The sequence below is a fragment of the Sciurus vulgaris genome (assembly GCF_902686455.1).
Source record: "Sciurus vulgaris genome assembly, chromosome: 10".
Taxonomy (NCBI): Eukaryota; Metazoa; Chordata; class Mammalia; order Rodentia; family Sciuridae; genus Sciurus; species Sciurus vulgaris.
Window position 1 is genome coordinate 105610978 of NC_136470.1, and position 23726 is coordinate 105634703.

The 23726-nt window shown below is 36.0% G+C and overlaps 1 protein-coding gene across 1 annotated transcript in view; it reads left to right on the forward strand.

The window, feature by feature from the left end:
- ZBBX (zinc finger B-box domain containing) overlaps positions 1-23726 on the forward strand; it is a 175089-nt gene that overhangs the window by 111948 nt on the left and 39415 nt on the right. The window contains exons 11-15 of the mRNA XM_079101028.1: positions 10025-10131; positions 10501-10601; positions 11719-11798; positions 13393-13535; positions 18079-18383. Of these exons, the coding sequence (XP_078957154.1) occupies positions 10025-10131; positions 10501-10601; positions 11719-11798; positions 13393-13535; positions 18079-18383 (736 nt within the window). The remainder of the gene's footprint in view (positions 1-10024; positions 10132-10500; positions 10602-11718; positions 11799-13392; positions 13536-18078; positions 18384-23726) is intronic.

The following is a 23726-nucleotide window of genomic DNA, read 5'->3' on the forward strand; positions in this document are numbered from 1 at the left end:
AACTTGTTTCCTCCTTTATTTGACAATTCCTTTAGGATAATTCCTCCCTTTGCTGATTTGTTTCTTTGTTTTTCATCTCTTCCTCGTGAAATATTTTGCTGAGAATGTTCTGTAATGCTGGCTTTCTTTTTGTAAATTCTTTTAGCTTTTGTTTATCATGGAAGGATTTTATTTCATCGTCAAATTTGAAGGTAAGTTTTGCTGGGTATAAGATTCTTGGTTGGCATCCATTTTCTTTCAGGGCTTGAAAAATGTTGTTCCACGCCCTTCTAGCTTTTAGGGTCTGGATTGAAAAATCTGCTGATATCCGTATTGGTTTCCCCCTGAATGTAATTTGATTCCTCTCTCTTGTGGCCTTTCAAATTCTGTCTTTATTTTGTATGTTGGGCATTTTCATTATAATGTGCCTTGGTGTGGGTGTGTTGTAATTTTGTATATTTGGATTCCTATAAGCCTCTTGTACTTGATCTTCCATTTCATTCTTCAGATTTGGGAAATTTTCTGATAGTATTTCATTGAATAGATTGTTCATTTCTTTGGTCTGTTTCTCTAAGCCTTCCTCAATTCCACTAATTCTTAAATTTGGCCTCTTCATGATATCCCATAATTCTTGGAGATTCTGTTCATGATTTCTTACCATCTTCTCTGTTTGTTCAACTTTGTTTTCAAGGTTAAATATTTTATCTTCAATGTCTGATGTTCTGTCTTCCAGGTGTTCTATTCTATTGGTTTTGCTTTCTATGGAGTTTTTAATTTGGTTTATTGTTTCCTTCATTTCAAGGATTTCTGTTTGGTTTTTTTTTCAATATCTCTAACTCTTTATTGAAGTGATCTTTTGCTTCCTGTATTTGCTCTTTTAACTGTCAATTGGTGCGATCATTCAGTGCCTGCATTTGCTCTTGCATCTCGTCATTTGCTTCCCTGAGCATTTTAATTATGTACATTCTGAATCCCTTTCTGTCATTTCTCCTGCCATGCTGTCATTGGGTTTCATTGATGTAACATCTAGATTTGTTTGCAGCATTTTCTTTCCTTGTTTTCTCATATTGTTCAGGTATCAGTTGACCGCTGTGATATTGCAGATTTTCTCTATTGTCTTATAATATCCCTGAAGATTTCTATTATATCCCCTCTTAGTCTTCAGTAGCCTGAAATCTTGGAGGAAGTTGATAATGCAGTGCTCCACAAGGGAGCTGACTCCCTAGGGGTGGTGGCCTTCCGGTGGGGTATATTCCCTGCTAGTGGGCAGAGGTACCTTCACTTGCTGATGAATGGTCATCCAGAAGGGAAGTAGGATGTGGGCTGATGCAAGACCAGTTTGGGCCTGTGTCTCTGATTTTACAGTCCTTTTGGGAGAACCTCACCCAACAGGGAGGAGTCACCCGGTGGGGAGGTCTCGCTGGTCGGTTTTCCTCCCAGAGGTTCCGTTCAATTCACAACTACCGCCTGGGCTGGACAGCCTTCTTCTGCAATGTTCCCAGGGACCCGGACCTACCTCCTGGGCCTGGAAGCCTCACCCTTCGCAAACGAATCTCCTTAGGCTGCCTCTCCTCAGAGAAGCTGCCTGCAGTCCTGGAGCCTTCGCTCCGCCCCTCAGTTTGTCTGTGGGGTCCTTCCACCAAGAAGCCGTCTAGGACCCTGCTCTGCACTTTTCGCCTGGCTATGCGGCCCCTCCTCTGAGCAGCCACCTGGAGCCCCTTACAATCGCTCCGAGTCCCAGTGACCCGCCACACGCCTTTTCCTCCGGCAGCCACCTGTTGTTCCGTGCGGTCGCTCTAAGATCAAGTGACCCACCACGCACCTCTTTCTCCACCAGGCAGTCACCCAGAGATCTGGTGCGTCACGAGTCCCAAGAACTCACTGTGCACCTTCTTGTCCCGACTGCCTCCCGTAGCCCTGGTGCAGTCACTTCGAGCCCAAGCACCCTGCCTCGCTCCTCCTCCTTCTCCAGACAACCCCCCTGTGTTCAGGAGCGGATGCTCTGGGACCAAACCACTCACCACGCTGTTCCACCGGATAGCCGCCCAGAGCCCTGGCGCAGCTGCTCCAATTCCAAGCGACGTGCCGAGCCCGTATTTCTCCTTCTCCTCTGGGCAGCCCCCTGTGTTCAGGGGTGGTCGCTTTCAGTCCAAACAGCTCACCAAGCACCTTCTCCTTTGGGCAGCCTCCCAGAGCCCGGGTGGGTTGTGCCGAGTCCAAGCGCTGTGGTGAACAGCCACCTCTCCAATGCTCCCAGCTGTCTGCGATCACTGCTCCGGCAGGGGGAGGGTCATCTCGCCGGCAGCTCTACTTTGCAAAGATCCCTGCTTTCGGGGCTACCGCCCCGTCTGGGACGCCTGCCCCGTCCTGCCCCGGGACGCCTGCCCAGTGGGAGACTCTCGCCCAGCTGCTTTGAGTTGGTCCCAAGGCTCTCTCTATCTCCTCTTCTTGAGTCCTGAGTCCTGGAGCAACACGAAACGCAGCCACCCTCTAGTCCGCCATCTTGAATCCCCCCTCTCTAGTATTTTGAGCATGAAGGGATGCTATATTTTATTGAATGCTTTTTCTCCATCTATTGAAATAATCATGTGATTCTTAACTTTTAGTCTGTTGATATGGTGAATGACATTTATTGGTTTCCAGATGTTGAACCAACCTTGCATCCCTGGGATAAAACCCACTGGATTGTGGTGCACTATCTTTTTAATATATTTTTGTATGCTATTTGCTAAAATTTTGTTGAGAATTTTTGCATCAATGTCCATTAAGGATATTGGTCTGAAATTTTCTTCCCTCGATGTGTCTCTGTCTGGTTTAGGTATCAGGGTGATATTGGCTTCATAGAATGAGTTTGGGAGGGTTCCCTCCTCTTCTATTTTATGGAATTCTTTGAGAAGAATTGGAATGAGCTCTTCTTTAAAGGTTTTGTAGAACTCGGCTGAGAACCATCTGGTCCCAGACTTTTCTTTGTTGGTAGGCTTTTGATGACCTCTTCTATTTCATTGCTTGAAATTGATTTATTTAAGTTGTGTATGTCCTCCTTGTTCAGTTTAGGTTATTCATATGTCTCTAGAAACTTGTTGATGTCTTCAAGGTTTTCTGTTTTGTTGGAGTATAGATTTTCAAAATAGCTTCTAATTATGTTTTGTATTTCAGTCGTGTCTGTTGTGATGTATCCTTGTTCATTCCGAATTTTAGTAATTTGAGTTTTCTCCCTCTTTCTCTTTGTTAGTGTGGCTAAGGGTTTATCAATTTTGTTTATTTTTTCAAAGAACCAAGTATTTATTTTGTTAATTTTTCCAATTGTTTCTTTTGTTTCAATTTCGTTGATTTCGGCTCTGATTTTATCTATTTCCTGTCTTCTACTACTTTTGGTGTTGGTCTGCTCTTCTTTTTCTAGGGCTTTGAGCTGTAGTGTTAAGTCGTTTATTTGTTGATTTCTACTTCTTTTGTTGAATGCACCCCATGAAATAAATCTTCCTGTAAGTACTGCTTTTATAGTGTCCCAGAGATTTTGATATGATGTGTCTTTGTTCTCATTTACTTTTAAAATTTATTTTTATTTCCCTCCTAATGTCTTCTGTTATCCATTCATCATATAATAGTGTATTATTTAATCTCTAGGTATTGGAGAAGTTTCTGTTTTTTATTCTGCCATTTATTTCTAATTTCAATCCATTATGATCTGATAGAGTACAAGGTAGTATCTCTATCTTCTTGTATTTGCTAACAGTAGTTTTGTGGCATAATATATGGTCTATTTCAGAGAAGGATCCATCTGCTGCTGAGAAGAAAGTGTATTCGTTCTTTGTTGGATGGTATATTCTCTATAAGTCGGTTAAGTCTAAATTGTTGATTGTGTTATTGAGATCTGTGGTTTCTTTATTCAATTTTTGTTTGGACGATCTATCCAGTGGTGAGAGAGGTGTGTTAAAATCGCCTAGTATTATTGTGTTGTGGTCTATTTGATTTCTGGAATTGAGAAGGATTTGTTTGATGTACACGGATGAGCCAATGTTCAGGGCGTAGATGTTTATGATTATTATGTCTTGCAGATTTATGGTTCCCTTAAGCAGTATGTAATGTCCTTCTTTATCCCTTCTGACTAGTTTTGGCTTGAAGTCCACATTATCTGAAATGAGGATGGATACTCCAGCTTTTCTGCTGTGTCCGTATGCATGGTATGTTTTTTTCCCATCCTTTCACCTTTAGTCTATGGGTATCTCTATGAGATGAGTCTCTTGCAGGCAGCAAATTGTTGGATTTTTCTTTTTAATCCAATCTTCCAGTCTCTGTCTTTTGATTGATGAGTTCAGGCCATTAACATTCAGGGTTATTATTGTGATATGATTTGTATTCCCAGTCATTTGACTCATTTTTGTTTTTTCACATGATTTGGTTTCCCCTTTATTTGGCTATTTCTTTAGGCTAGTTCTTCCCGTTGCTGATTTGCATCGTTGTTTTTCATCTCTTCCTCATGGAATATTTTGCTGAGAATGTTCTGCAATGCCGGCTTTCTTTTTGTAAATTCCTTTAGCATTTGTTTATCATGGAAGGATCTTATTTCATCGTCAAATCTGAAAGTAAGTTTTGCTGGGTATAAGATTCTTGATTGGCATCCATTTTCTTTCAGGGCTTGGTAAATGTTGTTCCAGGCCCTTCTAGCTTTTAGGGTCTGGATTGAAAAATATGCTGATAATATGCTGATATTCTTATTGGTTTGCCCCTGAATGTAATTTGATTCTTTTCTCTTGCGGCCTTTAAAATTCTGTTTTTATTTTGTTGTTAGGTATTTTCATAATAATGTGCCTTGGTGTGAGTCTGTTGTAATTTTGTATATTTGGGGTCCTATAAGCCTCTTGAACTTGGTTTTCCATTTCATTCTTCAGATTTGAGAAATTTTCTGATATTATTTCATTGAATAGATTGTTCATTCCTTTGGTTTGTTTCTCTAAGCCTTCCTCAGTCCCAATAATTCTTAAATTTGGCCTTTTCATGATATCCCATAATTCTTGTAGATTCTGTTCATGATTTCTTACCATCTTTTCTGTTTGATTAACTTTGTTTTCAAGATTAAATATTTTGTCTTCAATATCTGAGGTTCTGTCTTCCAGGTGTTCTATCCTATTGGTTATGCTTTCTATGGAGTTTTTAACTTGGTTTATTGTTTCCTTCATTTCAAGGATTTCTGTTTGGTTTTTTTTCAGTATCTCTAACTCTTTATTGAATGATCTCTTGCTTCCCGTATTTGCTCCTTTAACTGTTGATTGGTGCAATCATTTAATGCCTGCATTTGCTCTTTCATCTCCTCCTTCAGTGCCTGCATTTGCTCTTTCATCTCCTCGTTTGCTTCCCTGATTGTTTTAATTATGTACATTCTGAACTCCCTTTCTGACATTTTCTTCTGCTGTGCTCTCATTAGGTTTTATTGATATAGTATCTAGGTTTGTTTGGGACATTTTCTTCCCTTGTTTTCTCATATTGATCAGATGTCAGTGGGACTTTGTGATATTGCAGAATTCTTCTATTGGCTTATAGTGTCCCTCTAGATTTCCAGTGTATCACCTTCCTACCTTCAGTAGCCTGAAGTCTTGGAGTAACTTGATAATGCAGTGCTTCCAAGGAAAGCTGCCCCTAGCCCACTACTGGTTCCAGGACTTGGAGCTGGCTCTGTGTGGAAAGGCTCTCACTGGGGGGCCTGCCCCGAGAAGCTAGCCTGGAAAGGTGCTTCCCGCTGGAGGGGGCCGGGCTGTGGGCTGCTTGGTGAAGTCCCTGGCTGTCCTGTCCTTGTCCCTAAGCACCCTGTGGGCAGGAACTCACTGCCCTGGTTCAGGGACTTGAAGCTTGGTTCTGTGCAGAAAGGCTCTCACTGGGTTGCCTGCTCCGAGATGCTGGAGAATCTGGCCCTGTGGGACGAGCCCACCACTGGAGTGCACAGAGCTGCCTGGGGAAGACTTTAGCTGCCCTTCCCTACTCTAATAAGCCACCCGAATCCAGGTCTGCCACCCGGGCAGCGCTTCACCAGGTAGGGGAGACTCACCCCGCGGCTCTATTTTAGTCTGAGTCTCTCAATGCCTCCCCTTCTTGAATCCTTCGTTCTGGAGTGACTGGAGATGCATTCACTCTCTAGTCCGCCATCTTGGATCGCCCCATGAAAAAAGCCTACGGCTGGGGGCGTCGGGAGGAAGGTCCGCCTGGAGAGGTTTCTGACTGCCTTGCCCTGGTCCCAGAGGCTGCTTACGGGCCGGAGGTCCCCGCTGGCTTGGGGACTTGTGGCTGGCTCCCGTGGCTCTATTTTAGTCTGAGTCTCTCAATGCCTCCCCTTCTTGAATCCTGGGTTCTGGAGCGACTGGAGATGCAGTCACCCTCTAGTCCGTCATCTTGGATCACCACCACCAATTCTTTCTAGCACCTGCCATTTTCAGTTTTTATTTGTCTTTTGATTACCATTTTAAGATAGGTAGTCATATATGTATCTGTATATTGTTTGTATGGTAGGCTTTTAAGTCCATTCATTTACTATTCTAGTTATTCCTGTGTAACACATGTTCAGACTATCTTTACCTGTTCTCAAGTGTGATGTTCACAGTAGCTATTCAGGTGTGACACTCCATATTCCAGTTTAGCAATTATTATAAAGATGTAATTTCAAAGTGACCTATTTTTTTGGTAGTTATCTTGTAATATCAGGTTATATTAAGTTTTTTTATGAAAAAAAGAAAGCTAAATTTTGTTATTAAATGACCACTGTTATTTTTATTAGATACATATGGGAACCCTTAATTATGTCATATCCTGAACTATACTGAACATTGAATGTTGGCCATTTTCCTTAGTAGGAAAGCACATTTAGTGAACCTATTTAGCCTATCCACTGGGGTCTTTGATATTTACTTTTTTTTTTTTTTTTTTTTTTGATCTGGGTCATTACTATGGTGTTCAGACTGGTCTCAAATGCCTGAGCTCAAGAGCATCTCTGGCATCAACCTGCTGAGTAGCTGGCACTGTCACCACAACAATTGTTTCTTTATGTATTAGTTATAGATGTCAGTGTAAGGCAGTCCATGTGGAATTCACAAGTTTACAGGGCGTTTCTGATGTTGTGCTTCAGAAGTTTTCCATTTTCATAGCCGTAACCATGGTTTCAACTTTGCCTTTACGTATTGTCATGCTTTATAACAGACTTATAAATACATTTTCTGTTGCATTTTCATATTTCTTTTCTGATCTGACTATAGCATAGTTTTGTATTTTATCTCCAAATAGTACATGCATGATGATACATATCCCCCTTCCCAGTTTTAGTGAGGCATAATTAGCAAGTAAAAGTTACTAATATTTAAGGTGTACAACATAAAATTTTGGAATACATGTGCATTGTACAATCTAGCTAATTAGCATACTTGTCACTGAACACGTTATCGTTTTTGTGTATGTGGTGAGAACACCTAAAATCTACTATTATCTATACTCATGGTCTATATTACATCTTTAGAACTTACTCATCCTCTGTAATTGATACTTTATACCCTTGGACCAGTATCTCCCAGGTCTCCCACCCCTGGTAACCACTATTCCACTCTCTGCTTTCATGATTACACTTTTTGAGTTTCCACATTGCTGGGCTGAAATAAATTTGGCTTAAACTAGCTGCTGTACATAGTGAACTGTACACTAGCTTGATGAATAAACTAACAGTATCCTTAGAGTGTACACTTATACACAAATGACTGAGTCTCAATCATAGCAGTTGAACCTCCAGTCAATCAGAAACTTAAAGCTGCCAAAATATTACCATATCAGGTAAATTCCAACTACAGCCAATCAGGTTGTTTCTGAAGTTCACTTCTTCTTCTCTGGCTCTAAGTATAACCTGTACATTTGATAGAAGGTGCATTCTGAACCATCTTTGATCTAGAATGCTTCCAGGTTGTAGAAACATTTTTTTCTTGCTTAAGTTAACTTTAACTGGTCTCAGTTTTTCTTTTAATAAAATATAAGTGAGGTAGTATTTGTCTTTCTGCATCTGGCTTATTTCAGTTAGCCTACTATCCTCCAAGATATGGATAAAACCCAAGTGTCCATCATGGATAAAGAAAATAACACACACACACACACACACACACACACACACACACAGAAAGAGGTATATTATGCAGCCTTAGAACAAAAGGAAACACACCCATATGTGATAACATGAAAGTGTTTCTGGATGCTTCTAATGGATTTTTAAATCTGGAAAAGCTCATGAAAGAGTGCAGAATATTTGTTTTGAGAATATTTTAAGGACAAATGCTCAGAATTATTAGACTCCAACTTCTTTTACAATGGCATGTAATCTTTCTAGTTAACCACAGAAACACCTCAGGCAGTTTTTTACTACTGATTCAAGAACACAGCTCTGATGTAAACAGTCTTACATGGATTCACATAATAGATTTAGAATCAGTCTTTACAAGTTTACCTAACAGAATTGGCCAATGCTCAGTAAATATTTACTAAATTTTAAAATTTTAAATATGGTGAGGTGGGTTCTATTCTGAAAGCTATTTTATATATTATATGGCTCAACCTTCTTATAAAAGCATTATTGGTATGGTCTGAATATTGAGAATCCAGACTTACTTCACTGGCTGTCTAATTGTTTGTTCAGCAACAAATCACTTAAATTTCCATGATCAAAAGTTTTCTCATTTGCAAAACATTGAGTTCAGAATAAATTTATAGGATCCATTCAGCTCTAACCCATCATAAAGTTTCCATAAATCCTTCATATAGGTCTTTGCTCAGAATTAGAGAAGTTTTCACTTGATGAAGAGGTATCAGGATAACAGTATATTTTTGTGTATGTATGATGAGTTATTAGTTCAGTAGACGCACATCAATCTAGAGAGCAGTTTCTGGTGATCAGATGGCACTTTGACTTTGACTGTATACTCTTCAATATGGATGTAAGAGAGCTCACCCTCACTGAATCTGTTGAAACACAAAGCTCAGTATCACATAAATATTTTGTATTTATCTGATAGGTATATTACATGTATTAGAAAATGCATAAAAACATAGACTACCAGAAGATTATCAAAATTTTAGTGCTTCTGCACATTAAAAAAGGTAATACAGCTGCAAAAATAGCTGGGAACCTGGGCATGAGGAAGCAGGTTGCTTGCATTCAAATTCCTCCTGTATATTCAATTCCTTTGTAACTTTAAGTGGGATCACCATATTTGTCTTGATTTCATTATCTATAAAATAAAGATAATACTAGTGTTTATTTAATATATACCTACTAAAATTTAATGTGTCAAAATTAGAACAGAGCCTGGTACATTTTAAGTTTGATATTGGTACTAATTACTAATTCTCACTAATGTGGCCCCACCTTTTCCATGGGCTCCCTATGAGCTTGCATCATCTGAAAATTCTGTCCAGCTATTTATATTCTTGGCTAAAAAATGACCTCTCATCCCAGTAACCTAGGATTATCCTCCAGAACAAAACCCATACTCCTGTCCTCTGAGAATTCCTGGGCTTCATTTCTGTGTCAGTTCTCATTGTTAATTAGGTAATAGATGCCACAGTCAGAGCACCCCACACTCGTATCATGGGAACCTACTGGTGTGTTTGGAGTTTAGACAAATGCCCTCATGTTCCCTTAGAACTCATCAGCATAATGCCAAGGTTGTAAGATAAAACCCATACTTGTAAATTAACTTTGTAAACAGCATGACATGTTTCACGGACTCCATGTGGCTCTTGAGAGAATACTGACTTCCATCATGACTTTAATTTTCATCATGAACAAAAAAACAGTGGGATATGCAATTTTAAAATCCTCTGTGATGTCCAATCAACTTAAATAATAGTTTTTTTTAATACATTAAGATTTTGCTACACAGTCATAATTTTCTTCTATGAATTAAAGGTACAGTTATGTTTTTGTCATTAACATTGTATACTCCTCTGACAAAAAGTCATGATCTTGTCCAGGGATGTTTTCACTAATGAATTTTAATTTTTTAGTGGCATCTTTTTTGTTTTGCAGAACTCCACAAGACCAACAAAACACACTTCCAGATACATTCCTACATCCACGTGGAACTTCTAGTGAAGCAGAGTGCTCTCAGAATGAAAATGATGAAGACAGCAATGGTCAGTTCAGCCTCGAGGAGATCTTTTCAAAATTATTATTTAACTTTACATACAGTGAGCATTAATTAGTACCTGCTTTTGGTTCTCTTTGAGGTATCATTCTCAATTGCACTATGTAACCCCTTATCTCCAGATCAAATCACACAGTCTTCTTCCCATTCTCTAGATTTACTTTGCTGTCATTTAAATAGCTACATTTAAAAATTGAATGCCAAGAAAATATGTATTTCACAAAAGCTAGGAAAATTTACAGCATTTATGTATTTGTATGTACAGTATCTTTTATTATTGATAAATATCATTTCAAAAAAGAGATGATCATATAAGATATATTCTTTGATAATATTATTTTCTAATCTTATTTCCTAGTTGAAGAGAATAAAGTACAACACCCAACTTTTTTTCGGCCAGTAGAGGAAGAAGACACAGAGAGATCTGAACCGTCTCTAACGATAATAGAATTGGATAATGTAAGTTCATAATGACCATTCACATTCCTTAACAAACCAAATCTACAGCAAAAAGTTACATCAACATATTATTATCAACAAAATTTCTTTCATAGCACAGTTTTAAAAGAAGTTTATAAGTGTTTGAATTTAAACTTGCAGATAAAAACGAAATAGTATAGTTTTAAATGCAGACAGTAAATTTGTGAGCTAAATTGGCATTGCCATTTTTTTTTTTTTTGGAAGCCTGCAGAATGGGAGGTGAGAAAATGTTTCACTATGTTAATTTACATAATGGAGTTTGGTGTTTGATTAGATTAATTCTTTGTTATTAGACTTTTGAACAAAGTTCAGTTTTGTTACATGGCATGTATTTAACAAAATTTGAGTTCAAGTGTAGTTTCTTAAGTGTCCTTTAATATTATTTTCTATTTAAAGGAAAAATAGTATTTAAATTTTTAAGTGGTTTGTCATAGTAATATGCCTACAACCTCTGGAATGCACAGTAGAATCAGCTAGAGCCAGTGCTAGTCAAAGCTATAGCTCCAGACCGAAGGTTTAGGCTATGATGACATCACTCTATTTCTGACTCTCTGGTCATCCCATACCCGAGTGTACCTACCATTTGTCCTTCATATTTTCTTGCTATGGCTGTCACAGAAAATGACTAGGATGCAGAAACTACCTGTTTAAATACTGCTTTCTTCTTTAGGTCAGTGTGTTGAGAGTTCTGTGGGTTTGTTTTTTCTCACCTGCCAAACAACATTTTAATTTCTCCTCAGGACAAATTTAAGATATTGGACACACTTACACACACATGCATGTGCTACTCACTAAATTGTTGATGCACAGAATAAGCTTATGACATGCCAGTCAGAAAACTAAAAACCTCTTAGCCACGATTCTACTTAACAGTTAGGCTAGTAGTTGCATAATAAAAAATAGTTATTATTGTTGGTGGAAGCAAATGAGCTTAATAAAAAACAGTTGAATTTGTTTAGTCCTAAAAGTCACTTGATACAGGATATAATTAGAGGATTAAGTATACAGAGCCATAGTACTCAAGGTTTGTACTAAACTGACTAGTATATAAATACAATTACTGAAAAACTAATATTGTATAATGGTATTTAATAAGAATTATGAAGAGGAACATGAAGAACCAGGAGACATTGTGCCTTACAGAGTTGAATTAGCTGATTCAGATAGTCAACCAAGGTAAGATCTCTCTAATTCACTTTGGGTGCTTATGAAAAACCAAATACACACAATAATCTATCTTTTTAAATGAGAAATGCATGGTCATAAAATTGTGACATTAATGTTAATTTTACTGAAGCCATGTTTAAATTTCTGTACCATAATGCTAGTATTTATCAACTTTCAGCAGTAGAAAAATTGTAAGGGTAGGTTTGCACTCTTGCCTAACAGTTGAATTATTTAATAGATTTTTCTGAATTCAGGAATTATTATCATTTAAAATTGTAGACGAAGCCTGATATAGTTCATGTGAGTCTTAGTCTTTTCTCCAAAGATACTCTTTGGATTTTTAAATTTTATTTTGCTATGAATACTAAATAAAAGTTATGTTAATTATTAGATTGAGTCTAAAAGAACTCTCTTAGTACAGATTACTTCCTACAGAGATCTTTAACATATGATAAATTAAATTAATGAAGTATAATGGTTTATGTTGTACTTGTAGAATTTTATCATTTCTAAATGAAAAGTGATATCTCCTTTTGTCGTTAAAAATCACCCCCAGCCCCCTTTGCTGTTGAAATTTTAGGATTTCAGATATTTTTTACTACAAAGTATTATCTTTAGTAAACTGTGGGATGAAGTTAGTATTTAGTAGCTCCTGTTCCAATTCTTTGTTCAGATCAGCTTAGACTCCTGAAAGTGTTTCACAACAGATATTTACCTAACAAATGCCCTCTGACCCAGAAAAGTTCCTTGTTCAGATACATAGACTCAGATATCTAGGAATAAATATGCTTTTGGCAGCAGGGTTTTGGCAGGAAAAAACTTTTCTGGTCACCAGATAAGAGGTTTATCTCCATTACTCTGTTGCTAACAAAATGGTATTTCTGCTGTCTAATTTGATTATTTTATATATCTTATCACATGTCTTTGCTTTGACCCCTGTGTACGGTGTGAAAGAAGGAGAGAAAGTTCCCTGTCATGATTTGGCAGTTTTACAGCTTTGGTTTACAGTTTGGTTTGAATTACCTTAACTATATCTTCCTCTTAGGGATTCTAAGTGATAAAAGGGGACCTTTCTGGTTAAGTATAATCCATGAATTTTATGATGGTACATGTAGAGCTTGCATAAATATCAGATATTATTAAATATATTATTCAATTCATAGTCATTTCTATGTTATAATTAGATTTATAAATAGTAACCATTATCAAAAATTAAAAATTAAATACCATCTACTACTTTTTAACCCTTATAAATACAAAAATATGGTTAACCTTGATTTCATCAGATTTCTATGAGTTTGAAAGATAACTATCTTTGGAAGACAGAATGTAAGAAATCAAAATATTTCAAAATGTTTTGAAACGGAAAATTCAATTGAAATTTTGTAATGAAGTTGAATTTGATCCAGTTACCTATTGCTTTTATTTAGTAGTAGTTAGTAACCAGTAGTTTAGAATATATCCAAAATAAGGCTAAAACAAATATTAAGTTTACATAAATACCCTATACCATTAAAGCTTCACTATATTTGTATTTACTAAACTGGAACTTTTAAATATCATTTCTTTTACTCTATTTTTGTGTTTTCCCTAAACATGAAAGCTGTACGTTTCATGATTGTCGGCAGAATAGTTTTCCATATGAAAATGATATCTATCAAAATCATGTTTTCAACAAGGAGAAAACAGACCTCTTAAATCTTTGTCTGAAAAACAACTCTGCATATTGTGAAGATAACTTAAAAGGTAACATTTATCTTGTTGCTTAATATTATTAACAATGAATGTTAAGTTATAAAACCAGTGGATACTGCAGTCTATAAAAATTTTGCTTATTATTCTGTTTATTTTAAAACAGAAAATTTAGCACTTGAAAACAATTGGTTGAAAATATATAGTTTTCTAGCAAAGAGTCTTCTTAGATGATGGACAACAGTGTTTGTTGAAAAACAATATAGGGCTCTCTCAAAATTTTTCTGTACTGAACTAACATTTCAGCAATTACATGAAAGACCCTTTATTGACAGTAGATTGACTGGCAACCTATTGTTCTCACTTGCATTAAATATATTTATATATTTATTTATATATAAATATATAAATATATTTAATGCACAATATTGTCATTTAATAAAACACTTTTTGTAAGAGATAAAACCTGAGTAAATCCTCTCATTTATATTTATGTATTGTTCTTACTAGTAGTTCCTTTGGACTCTAGAATGCTGTGTGCAAGTGTCTGGTTTTGCTTTCCTGATTGTGATATCATCATTTAGAGGATCACAGCAAAGTATCCTAGCCTACAAGTCTGAATTTGCTTTCCTATCTGCTTTCCAGAAAGGAAATCATGGTTTCACCTTGAAACCTTTGTTTACTTTCTTAGATCTCACTTTTCAAAGCTAAAATGTAGGGATCGTTTAATTTCGAAGTTTCCTTTTCTATATTATATCTACCTAGAATTTTCATAAAAACCAATAAATAAATCTCACATGAAATCTTTGAGAGATACCAGAGGGTATTTTTTTTTAAATAACTGTTGTAAAACTGATGATTACCTTGTAATTGGGCAGGAAAGATTAGAGAACAGAAGTAGACTTGTGTCAATCCCACTGGTCTTGACATTTCTACTACTAAGCCTCTGAATCATTATGACTGAGAATAAACTGTACCTACTTTGGAACTTAAAAACTTTATAGGCTCCAAATATGGTCCAGAAGATAAATGTTATTAAATTAAGGTAGCACATGATATTTCAGTTACCTTTGGGAAAAAGGTGAACATAAAGGCACAAATAAGTGCTACTTCAGATAGTTTTAAAAATTTATTATGGAGGTCCACTTTTGGATTGCATCAAACCTGAGCAGAAATTGCATAGTTCTTATATGTCTTTTGTCCTAAAATATACACAGCTTCTCTCACTGTCAACCTTTAATACCAAAAAGCTTATTTCTTTGTATCACTGTAAATATTCTGTTGTATATGTACTACAGTTTATTTACCCAATTACCTATTGAAGGACCTCTTAGTTGCTTCCAAACTCTGATTGTTATTAACAAAGCTGCTGAGAGCATGCATATGTGGGTAAAACCCATTAGACATAAGTTTGAAGCTCATGGGAAAATACCAAGAAGAAAGTTTATTGAATCTTATGCAAGAGTATATATTTTATTCTGTATGAAATTGCCACTGTGTCTACCAGAGTGACTGCACCATTTTACATTCCTATGAGTGGTCAACAAGAATTTCTGTTGTTCTGTATCCTAATCAACATTTGAGGTTGTCAGTGTTTTTGAATTTTGCTATTGTAATTATTGTATAGTAATATCTCATTATTTTGTTTTCAATTTACTAATGGCATATGAGGTTGAACATTTTTGGTGTGCTTATTTGCCTTCTACTTATCTTCTCCATTGATATATCTGTTCATATTTTATGTCTATTTTTAAATTGGGTTGCTTTGTTATTGTTGAATTTTAAGAGTTCTTTATATTTTGGGGTAACAATCCTTTATCAAACACATCTCACAAATATCTTCTGTCAATATGTGGATTGTCATCTCATTCTCCAGAAAGTATTCTTCATGAGCAAAAGTCTTAAATTTTAATGAAGTTCATCTTATTATTTCTTTGGTGTTGTGTTTCAAAAGTTTTTGCCATACACGAGATCATCTAAGTCTTATCCTCTGTTTTGCACTTTATACATGGGTCTTTGAGTGAATTTTTGTGAAAGTTGTAAGATCTGTGTCCATGGTCATTTTTTTCTTGTGTGGATATTCAGTTGTTCCACCATCATTTGTTGAAAAGACAATCTTCAGCAGATAGTCTTTGCTCCTTTTCAAAAATCACTTAGCTTTATTTATATGGATCTATTTTGGGTCTTCTGATCTCTTCCATTGATCTTTTTATCTATTTTTACTAATATCAAGCTAATTATTGTATATCTACAGTAACTGTTGAAGTAGGATAGTGTCAGCCCTCTGACTGCTCTTCCCTTAATAAAGTGTTAGCTCTTTGGAGTTTGTTTGCCCCTCCATATAAACTTTAGAATGAATGTGTCAATGGTCACCAATTAAGTTAGGAATTTCATTGGGATGACATGAAATCTACAGATCAAGTTGGGAAGAAGTGACATCTTTGTAATATTAAATCTTCTTATCCAGAAACATGAAATATTTCTCCATTTACTTATTTGATGTCTTTCACCAGAACTTTGTAATTTTTTTTCATATAGACCTAATGCATATTTTACTAGATTTATATCTAGGTATTTCATTTGTGGGGAGTTGCTAACATAAATAATCTTGAGTTTTCAATTTTAAATCCACTTATTCATTACTAGTTTGTAGGAAAGTGATAGACTTTTATACATTAATCTCATATTTGGCAACCTTGTTGTAATTTATTATCAGTTCAAGCATGATTTGGGGTGATGCTTTCAGATTTTTACATAGACAATCATGTCATGTGGAAATGAAGACAGATATCCTTATCATTTAGTATACCTTCATTTACTTTCCCTATCTTATTGTATTAACTAGAATCTCCAGTACAATGATGAAAAGGAATGGAAGGAGGGAATATTATTTTCTTGTTCCTGATCTTAGCAGGAAAGCTCTAGTTACTCACTATTAAGTTTGAGGTTAGTGGTAAGACATTTTGAGATGTTCTTTATCAAATTAAGGAAGTTCCCTTCTCTTTTCAGATGGCTGAGAGTTTTTATCATGAATAGGTATTGGATTTTGTCAAATGCTTTTTACTTAATGCTTTGCTATGGTTATATGACTTTTCTTCTTCAACCTAAGAGATTAAGAAGAATAATTGGTTATTGAATATTGAATCAAGTCACATAATATTCATAACACAATACAGTTTTCAATGAATAGACTAAGTTAAATAAGCTATACTGCATTTCCAAAATTATTAAAAAGGCTTTTTGCATTGCATTTTAAAGATCATTAAAAGGCTTTTTTTTTTTTTCACTTTTTCAATGGCAGTGACAGTAGTAGAATTTTGCAATCTTAAAATATTATTGAAGGTAGTTGTAGAAATTTCAACATAAGAAATGGCATCTTTTTCTTCTGAAAAATCAGATTTTTTTTTTAAAAACCAGATAATTTTAACAGAGAAGTATAATATTGTAGACGTATGATTTAATACCTTTAATAATGTTCTTATAAAACTATTTTTCTGATGTATAAGGTATTTATTTCTCACAATATTAGTAATATTTAAGAACTGTTGTAGTCAGAAGTGAAAGTTCTACATACTATGTGTAACTACCATGTTATGTAAACACTTGATCATAACCATGAAGCCCTTTGGGATGTGAAACATGATTTGCATTAATGGAGAAAGCAGTTTAGTCAAAGCCTCTACTCTTTTAGGTAGTCTATTTATAGAGATATTTATTTTGGAAAGAGAGTAAGAAATAAGCAGATAAAGTTCTATTCAATCCCAAAATAGCATATATATTTTTATTTATAATGAAAGGAATGCAAAAATTATTAAAGAATTTTCATTCCTCAGAACGTTTTAACCAGTGTTTCACCACCCTGGCTGTGCATGATAATCACCAGAAGAATCTTATAGGGGAAGGAAAAAAAGGCCAGTGTTGATTTCACTCTAGTGTCCGATATAATTGGTTTGGGGTCAGGCCCATACACGGTCAACTTTAAAGAGCACCCTCACGTGATTCCATTGCGCAGTAGATTGAAAACCAATTATCTTAAACCAAGTGATTTATTTAAAGCAGACATAATGAGGTGGGTGACTAATATCATCTTGCTTATTTTGTCACTTTCTAGAGGCAGGTGTCCTGGCTACACATTTTCAGTGCCTCCAACTTCTGGGGTCCTTCTATCGGGTAGATTTCCCTTTGCCCTCTCCTTATCACTAAACATGCTAGAGAAAAGAGGCAAAAAGTGGACAATGGCTTATTTGCATTACTTGTCGTGAACTGTAGTAGGGAAGTCTTAGAAGAGATGGGGAAATGGGAACTGAACTACAGGCTGAAACTAAACTTTCCATCGATTTCAAGATTTCATTGCACAATAACATCTTGCCTCTTTCCAGTAGTCCACGTTACTAACTTTTGGCTGTATAGGTAAATTATGATTACCATTTATGAACATAGGCATAGTAAAAGTATTTTAATGCTGAAACAATAAGTAAATAAATGTGGATAAAATAAAACTTCTTAGTACATTTTTTATCACAAAATTTCTATTTTATTACCATTTAAATCAATTTACTTATTTGAATCTTTTGTAAATATGTGTTTTCAAAAACAGGAACTTCAAATATAGATTCTGACAACGTTATGGATCCTGATAATTATTACTTCAACACTGAAAAAACAGGGGAAAGCAACTCTTTTAAAGGACATTTCAAGGAGAAACAGATAGATACAGAAAGTAACCAAAAGTTTGATGATTCCTGTATATCACATGAGAGGAGGGATTCCTTGACAAATATAGATTTAGATAAATCTTCTGTTGAGGAGAAATTATCTCAACACACCAAAAAATCCTTGGACTCTAGCAATCTGCATGAGAGACCAAACTTTGAAGATTCTAAAACTACAGAGTCACCACTGGTAAATCTCGATTACATTTATTATATTAACATTAGTATAAGGAATTTCATAGGAAAATGTCACTTTGATGTAATATGTTTTCAAATGTTATTTTCTATTGAAGTTAAAATGTGCTGCTTTTTATTATCATGTGGTAGCTGAAGAGTAACTCATGAGGAAAAAAACATCAATGACTTACAGGTCAAAATCTAATATGGTGAATGCCATTTTAACAAATGGTTTTCTGTGACAAATAATACTTTAATGCCCACCTCATACACCATAGTGAGAGTGCTGTTACTTTAACAAATGAAGTTAATTCTTATGAATAACATAACATTATAAATCCTATCGTTTTTTGTTATAATATACCTATTGGTCAAAATGAAATAAAGGTAGATATATAGATAGAACCAATTTCTGTGGTATAAGTGAAATAAATTAATTCTTTCAGGATTATGCCTAATAAGGAAATGGTAGTAGGTGTTTTTTGTCTGTTTCTTCTCAGAAGAGATAAATATAAAGTAGCTCATTATTGTATTGTTGCCAAATTTTAAAACTATATTTTAATCCTTAATGCTATATAGTAGAGATTTTCAATAATTGTGATTATTAATAATAAATTCTTTCAAAGTTAGGTTGCCAAACATTGTCATAATCCTTAAAAATTATTTAAAATAAATCTCCAGAAGCCTAAATTGAAATGATAATCCAAAGTGCAGAAGAATGACTACTTGGGTTCTGTTACTTTTCTAGGGGGGATTGTCTTTCTCTGCCCACTTTTTGACTTATGTTGTACCTTTGTAAAGTGAGAAATTGAGACCTCTGCAAAAAACTTAGATCCCATTGAAATAAAATTCCACATGTGTATGATTTTGTCAAAATGGACCCAACTACTATGTATAACTATCTAAGTATAAAAAAAATAATTAGATCCCATAAAGTCTGCTCAGGTATCAAGGAATGCATTAGAAGAAATAATCCATGTAAAACAAGATGAAAAGAACGGATTTATATAGGATTCTGGGATAGGTCAATCAATACAACATCTGTCATGAAAAATGAAAATCTCAGGCATTCACTTAGTGTAGATTTTTATATACCTACTCAATATATTTGAATAAATATTTCTTATTTGAAATCTCCAAGTGAAGAGATCAATGTCATTAATGTCAAATCATTGCTATTAATCCCTAATGTATCTGGTAGAAGTAAATCCCAATGTCTTTTAGAAAGACATTCCTGCAGTTTATTCAGCAATAGAATTCTCCAAATAAAGTTCCACCGCAGAAGAGCTTATGTGTCCAATGTCCCAGTGGAGAAAACAAGTGATCACAGCAAGAATTCCAGCAAATAAAACATATAAGAATACCAATTTCCCAATTATCACAGAGTATTATGAAGGTGACTTGGCAAAACCTGCTCCTATGGTGGGCTATGTTATAGGAGATGCATCTGAGCTTGGAGAGCCTATTCTTTAGTTCTGAGTAGTAGAAAGTCTCCCTAACCTTACCAAGCTGTTTTCACAATGCTCTGGAAATTGGGTTCTTGGAATTGGCAAATTAGTGATACTTAGACAACTGCTATAGCTGTGAATAATAATCTCCTTTGTCTCTGACCAAGAAGTCTTGTATCTTTTGCCAGAAGACAGAGTAAAGATTTGCAAAGAGGGTAAATTTCAGACCTCCACGGATTTTGAAGGCAAGTACAAAGAGTAAGCTGACAGAAATAAATCTAAGCATATAAGTAATTAATATAGCTTCAAGTGTGAACAGATTAGATTGTATAATCTGTAGTTAGAAACAGATTCTAGGTTTGGATGTAAAACAATCTAGATGCCTTTTTTAAACCAGAAACTCATTTAAAATTAAACATGAGGAAAAGTTTGAGCGTAAAGACAAGCACTAACTTACAAAAAGAATAATAATGAAAACTTTAAGGAAAATAAAGCATTACCAGGGCAAAGGAGATTACAATGTATGTAAAATGAATTATCAGGAAAATTAAGGGAAATCTGAATTTATAAGTATCAATTCATATAACTTAAGATATATTGTAGCAGCAGTCGAGGAGCGATCTGGTGGGTGAGTCAGGCCGTCTACATCACAGAGGTAGGCGGTGGGCAGCTAACCTGCCCAGCCAGCAGGCCAAGGACAGAGGTCATAACTGAGCCACCCTGCCTGACCCCTGCACCTAGGTTGGTGACATCACTGGTTGGTCGCAGTCACGGAGTGAGCTGGCAGACGAGTCAGGCCGCTTGCATCACGGAAGTAGGAGGCAGGCACCCAACCCACTTGCCTTGCAGAGCTGGGTGGCGGGTAGACAACCCACCCAATCACCAGGCCAAGACGACACCATCACTGAACAAACCCCACCTGACCACCATGCTGTGTGTTGTCGCCATCACGGAGTTAGCCAGAGGCTTCTTTATAGGCTGGTGCAGGCATTTTGAATTACTCCTGAGGGTGTGGCCATCATCCTTGGAAGGAAAACTCCCTTCCTGAGACACCTACAGGAGGCTAGAGGACCTTTGACAAGACCCAGGAGGCAAGAAGAGGAGGTATTGAGAGACTCGGGAACAACTCAGAGCCACCAGGGAATATACCCCACCTGAAGGCCACCACCTGTAGAAGACCAACTTCCTAGTGGAGCACCACATTATCAAGTTCCTCCAAGACTTCAGGCTACTGAAGGCTAAGAGGTGAGTTATTGGAAATCTACAGAGATGATATTAGTCAATAGAGGAAATCTGCAATATCCCAGAGTTTCACTAGTAGAGGGGTAGATACCTGAGCAATATGAGAAAACAAGGAAAGAAAATGTCCCAGACAAACCTAGGTGGTATAGCAATAAAATCAAATGACAGCATGGCAGATGAAATGTCAGAAAGGGAGTTCAGATGCACATAATCAAAATGATCAGGGAAGCAAACGAGGAGATGAAAGAGCAAATGTAAGCATTGAAGGATGAGATAAAAAGGCAAATGCAACTCTACACCAAGAATACAAATAATCCAATCAACAAATGGGCCAAGAATATGAACAGACACTTCACAGAAGAAGATGTACAAGCAATCAACAGATATATGAAAAGATGTTCAACATCTCTAATAATAAGAGAAATGCAAATCAAAACTACCCTAAGATTCCATCTCACCCCAATTAGAATGGCGATTATCAAGAACACAAGCAACAATATGTATTGGTGAGGATGTGGGGAAAAAGGTACACTCATACATTGCTGGTGGGGTTGCAAATTAGTGCAGCCACTCTGGAAAGCAGTATGGAGATTCCTCAGAAAGCTTGGAATGGAACCACCATTTGACCCAGCTATCCCACTCCTTGGCCTATACCCAAAGGACTTAAAATCAGCATACTGCAGAGATACAGCCACATCAATGTTCATAGCTGCTCAATCCACAATAGCCAGATTGTGGAACCAACGTAGATGCCCTTCAGTTGATGAATGGATAAAGAAACTGTGGCATATATATTCAATGGAATATTACTCTGCCATGAAGAATGATAAAATTATGGCATTTGCAGGCGCATGGATGAAATTGGAGAATATCATGCTAAGTGAGATAAGCCAATCTCAAAAAACTAAAGGACAAATGATCTCACTGATAAACAGATGAGGACATATAATGGGGGGTAGGAGGGGTTAGCGTTAGGGTTAGGGTTAGGTTTAGGGTTAGGGATAAGGAGGGTGGTAAGAATGGATGAAGGAAGGACTGTATAGAGGGAAAAGAGGGGTGGGAGGGGTGGGGGGGAAGGGAAAAAATAACAAAATGAATCAAACCACATTACCCTATGTAAATTTATGATTACACAAATGGTAAGCCTTGACTCCATGTACAAATAGAGAAATAACATGTATCCCATTTGTTTATATATATGAAAAAAAAAGGCAAATGCAGGCATTGAATGATCGCAGCAATCGACAGTTAAAAGAGCAAATACAGGAAGCAAAAGATCATTTCAATATAGAGTTAGAGATATTGAAAAAAAAACAAACAGAAATCCTTGAAATGAAGGAAGCAATAAACCAAATTAAAAACTCCATATAAAGCTTAATCAATAGGATAGAACACCTGGAAGACAGAACATCAGACATTGAAGATAAAATATTTAACCTTGAAAACAAAGTTGAACAAACAGAGAAGATGGTAAGAAATTATGAACAGAATCTCCAAGAATTATGGGATATCATGAAGAGGCCAAATTTAAGAATTATTGGAATTGAGGAAGGCTTAGAGAAACAGACCAAAGGAATGAACAATCTATTCAATGAAATAATATCAGAGTGTTTCCCAAATCTGAAGAATAAAATGAAAAATCAGGTACAAGAGGCTTATAGGACTCCAAACACACAAAATTACAATAGACCCACACCAAGGCACATTATAATGAAAATACCTAAGATACAAAATAAAGACAGAATTTTAAAGGCTGAGAGAGAAGAATCAAATTACATTCAGGGAGGAACCAAAATGGATATCAGCAGATTTTTCAACCCAGACCCTAAAAGCTAGAAGGGCCTGGACAACATTTTTCAAGCTCTGAAAGAAAATGGATGCCAACCAAGAATCTTATACCCAGCAAAACTTACCTTCAGACTTGACAATGAAATAAAATCCTTCTATGATAAACAAAAGCTAAACAGATTTACAAAAAGAAAGCCAGCATTACAGAACATTCTCAGCAAAATATTCCATGAGGGAGAGAAGAAAAACAATGATGTAAATCAGCAAAGGGAGGAACTACCCTAAAGGAACAACCAAATAAAGGACAAATCAAGTCATGTCAACAACAACAACAATAAATGAGCCAAATGACCAGGAATACAAATCATATCTCAATAATAATCCTGAATGTTAATGGCCTGAACTCATCAATCAAAAGACATAGACTGGCAGATTGGATTAAAAAGAAAGATAGAACAATTTGCCGCCTGCAAGAGTCTCATCTCATAGAAAGAGATACCCATAGACTAAAGGTGAAAGGATGGGGGGAAACATACCATGCACATGGACACAACAAAAAAGCTGGAGTATCCATCCTCATTGCAGATAATGTGAACTTCAAGCCGAAGTTAGTCAGAAGGGATAAAGGACATTTCATGCTGCTTAAGGAAGCATAAATCAGCAAGACATAACAACCATAAATATCTATGCCCCAAACAGTAGCTCATCCATATACGTCAAACAATTCCTTCTCAATGCCAGAAATAAAATAGACCACAACACGATAATACTAGGTGATTTTAACACACCTCTCTCACCACTGGACAGATGCTCTAAACAAAAATTGAACAAAAAAACCATAGATCTCCAAAACGCAATAATTTAGACTTAACGGACAC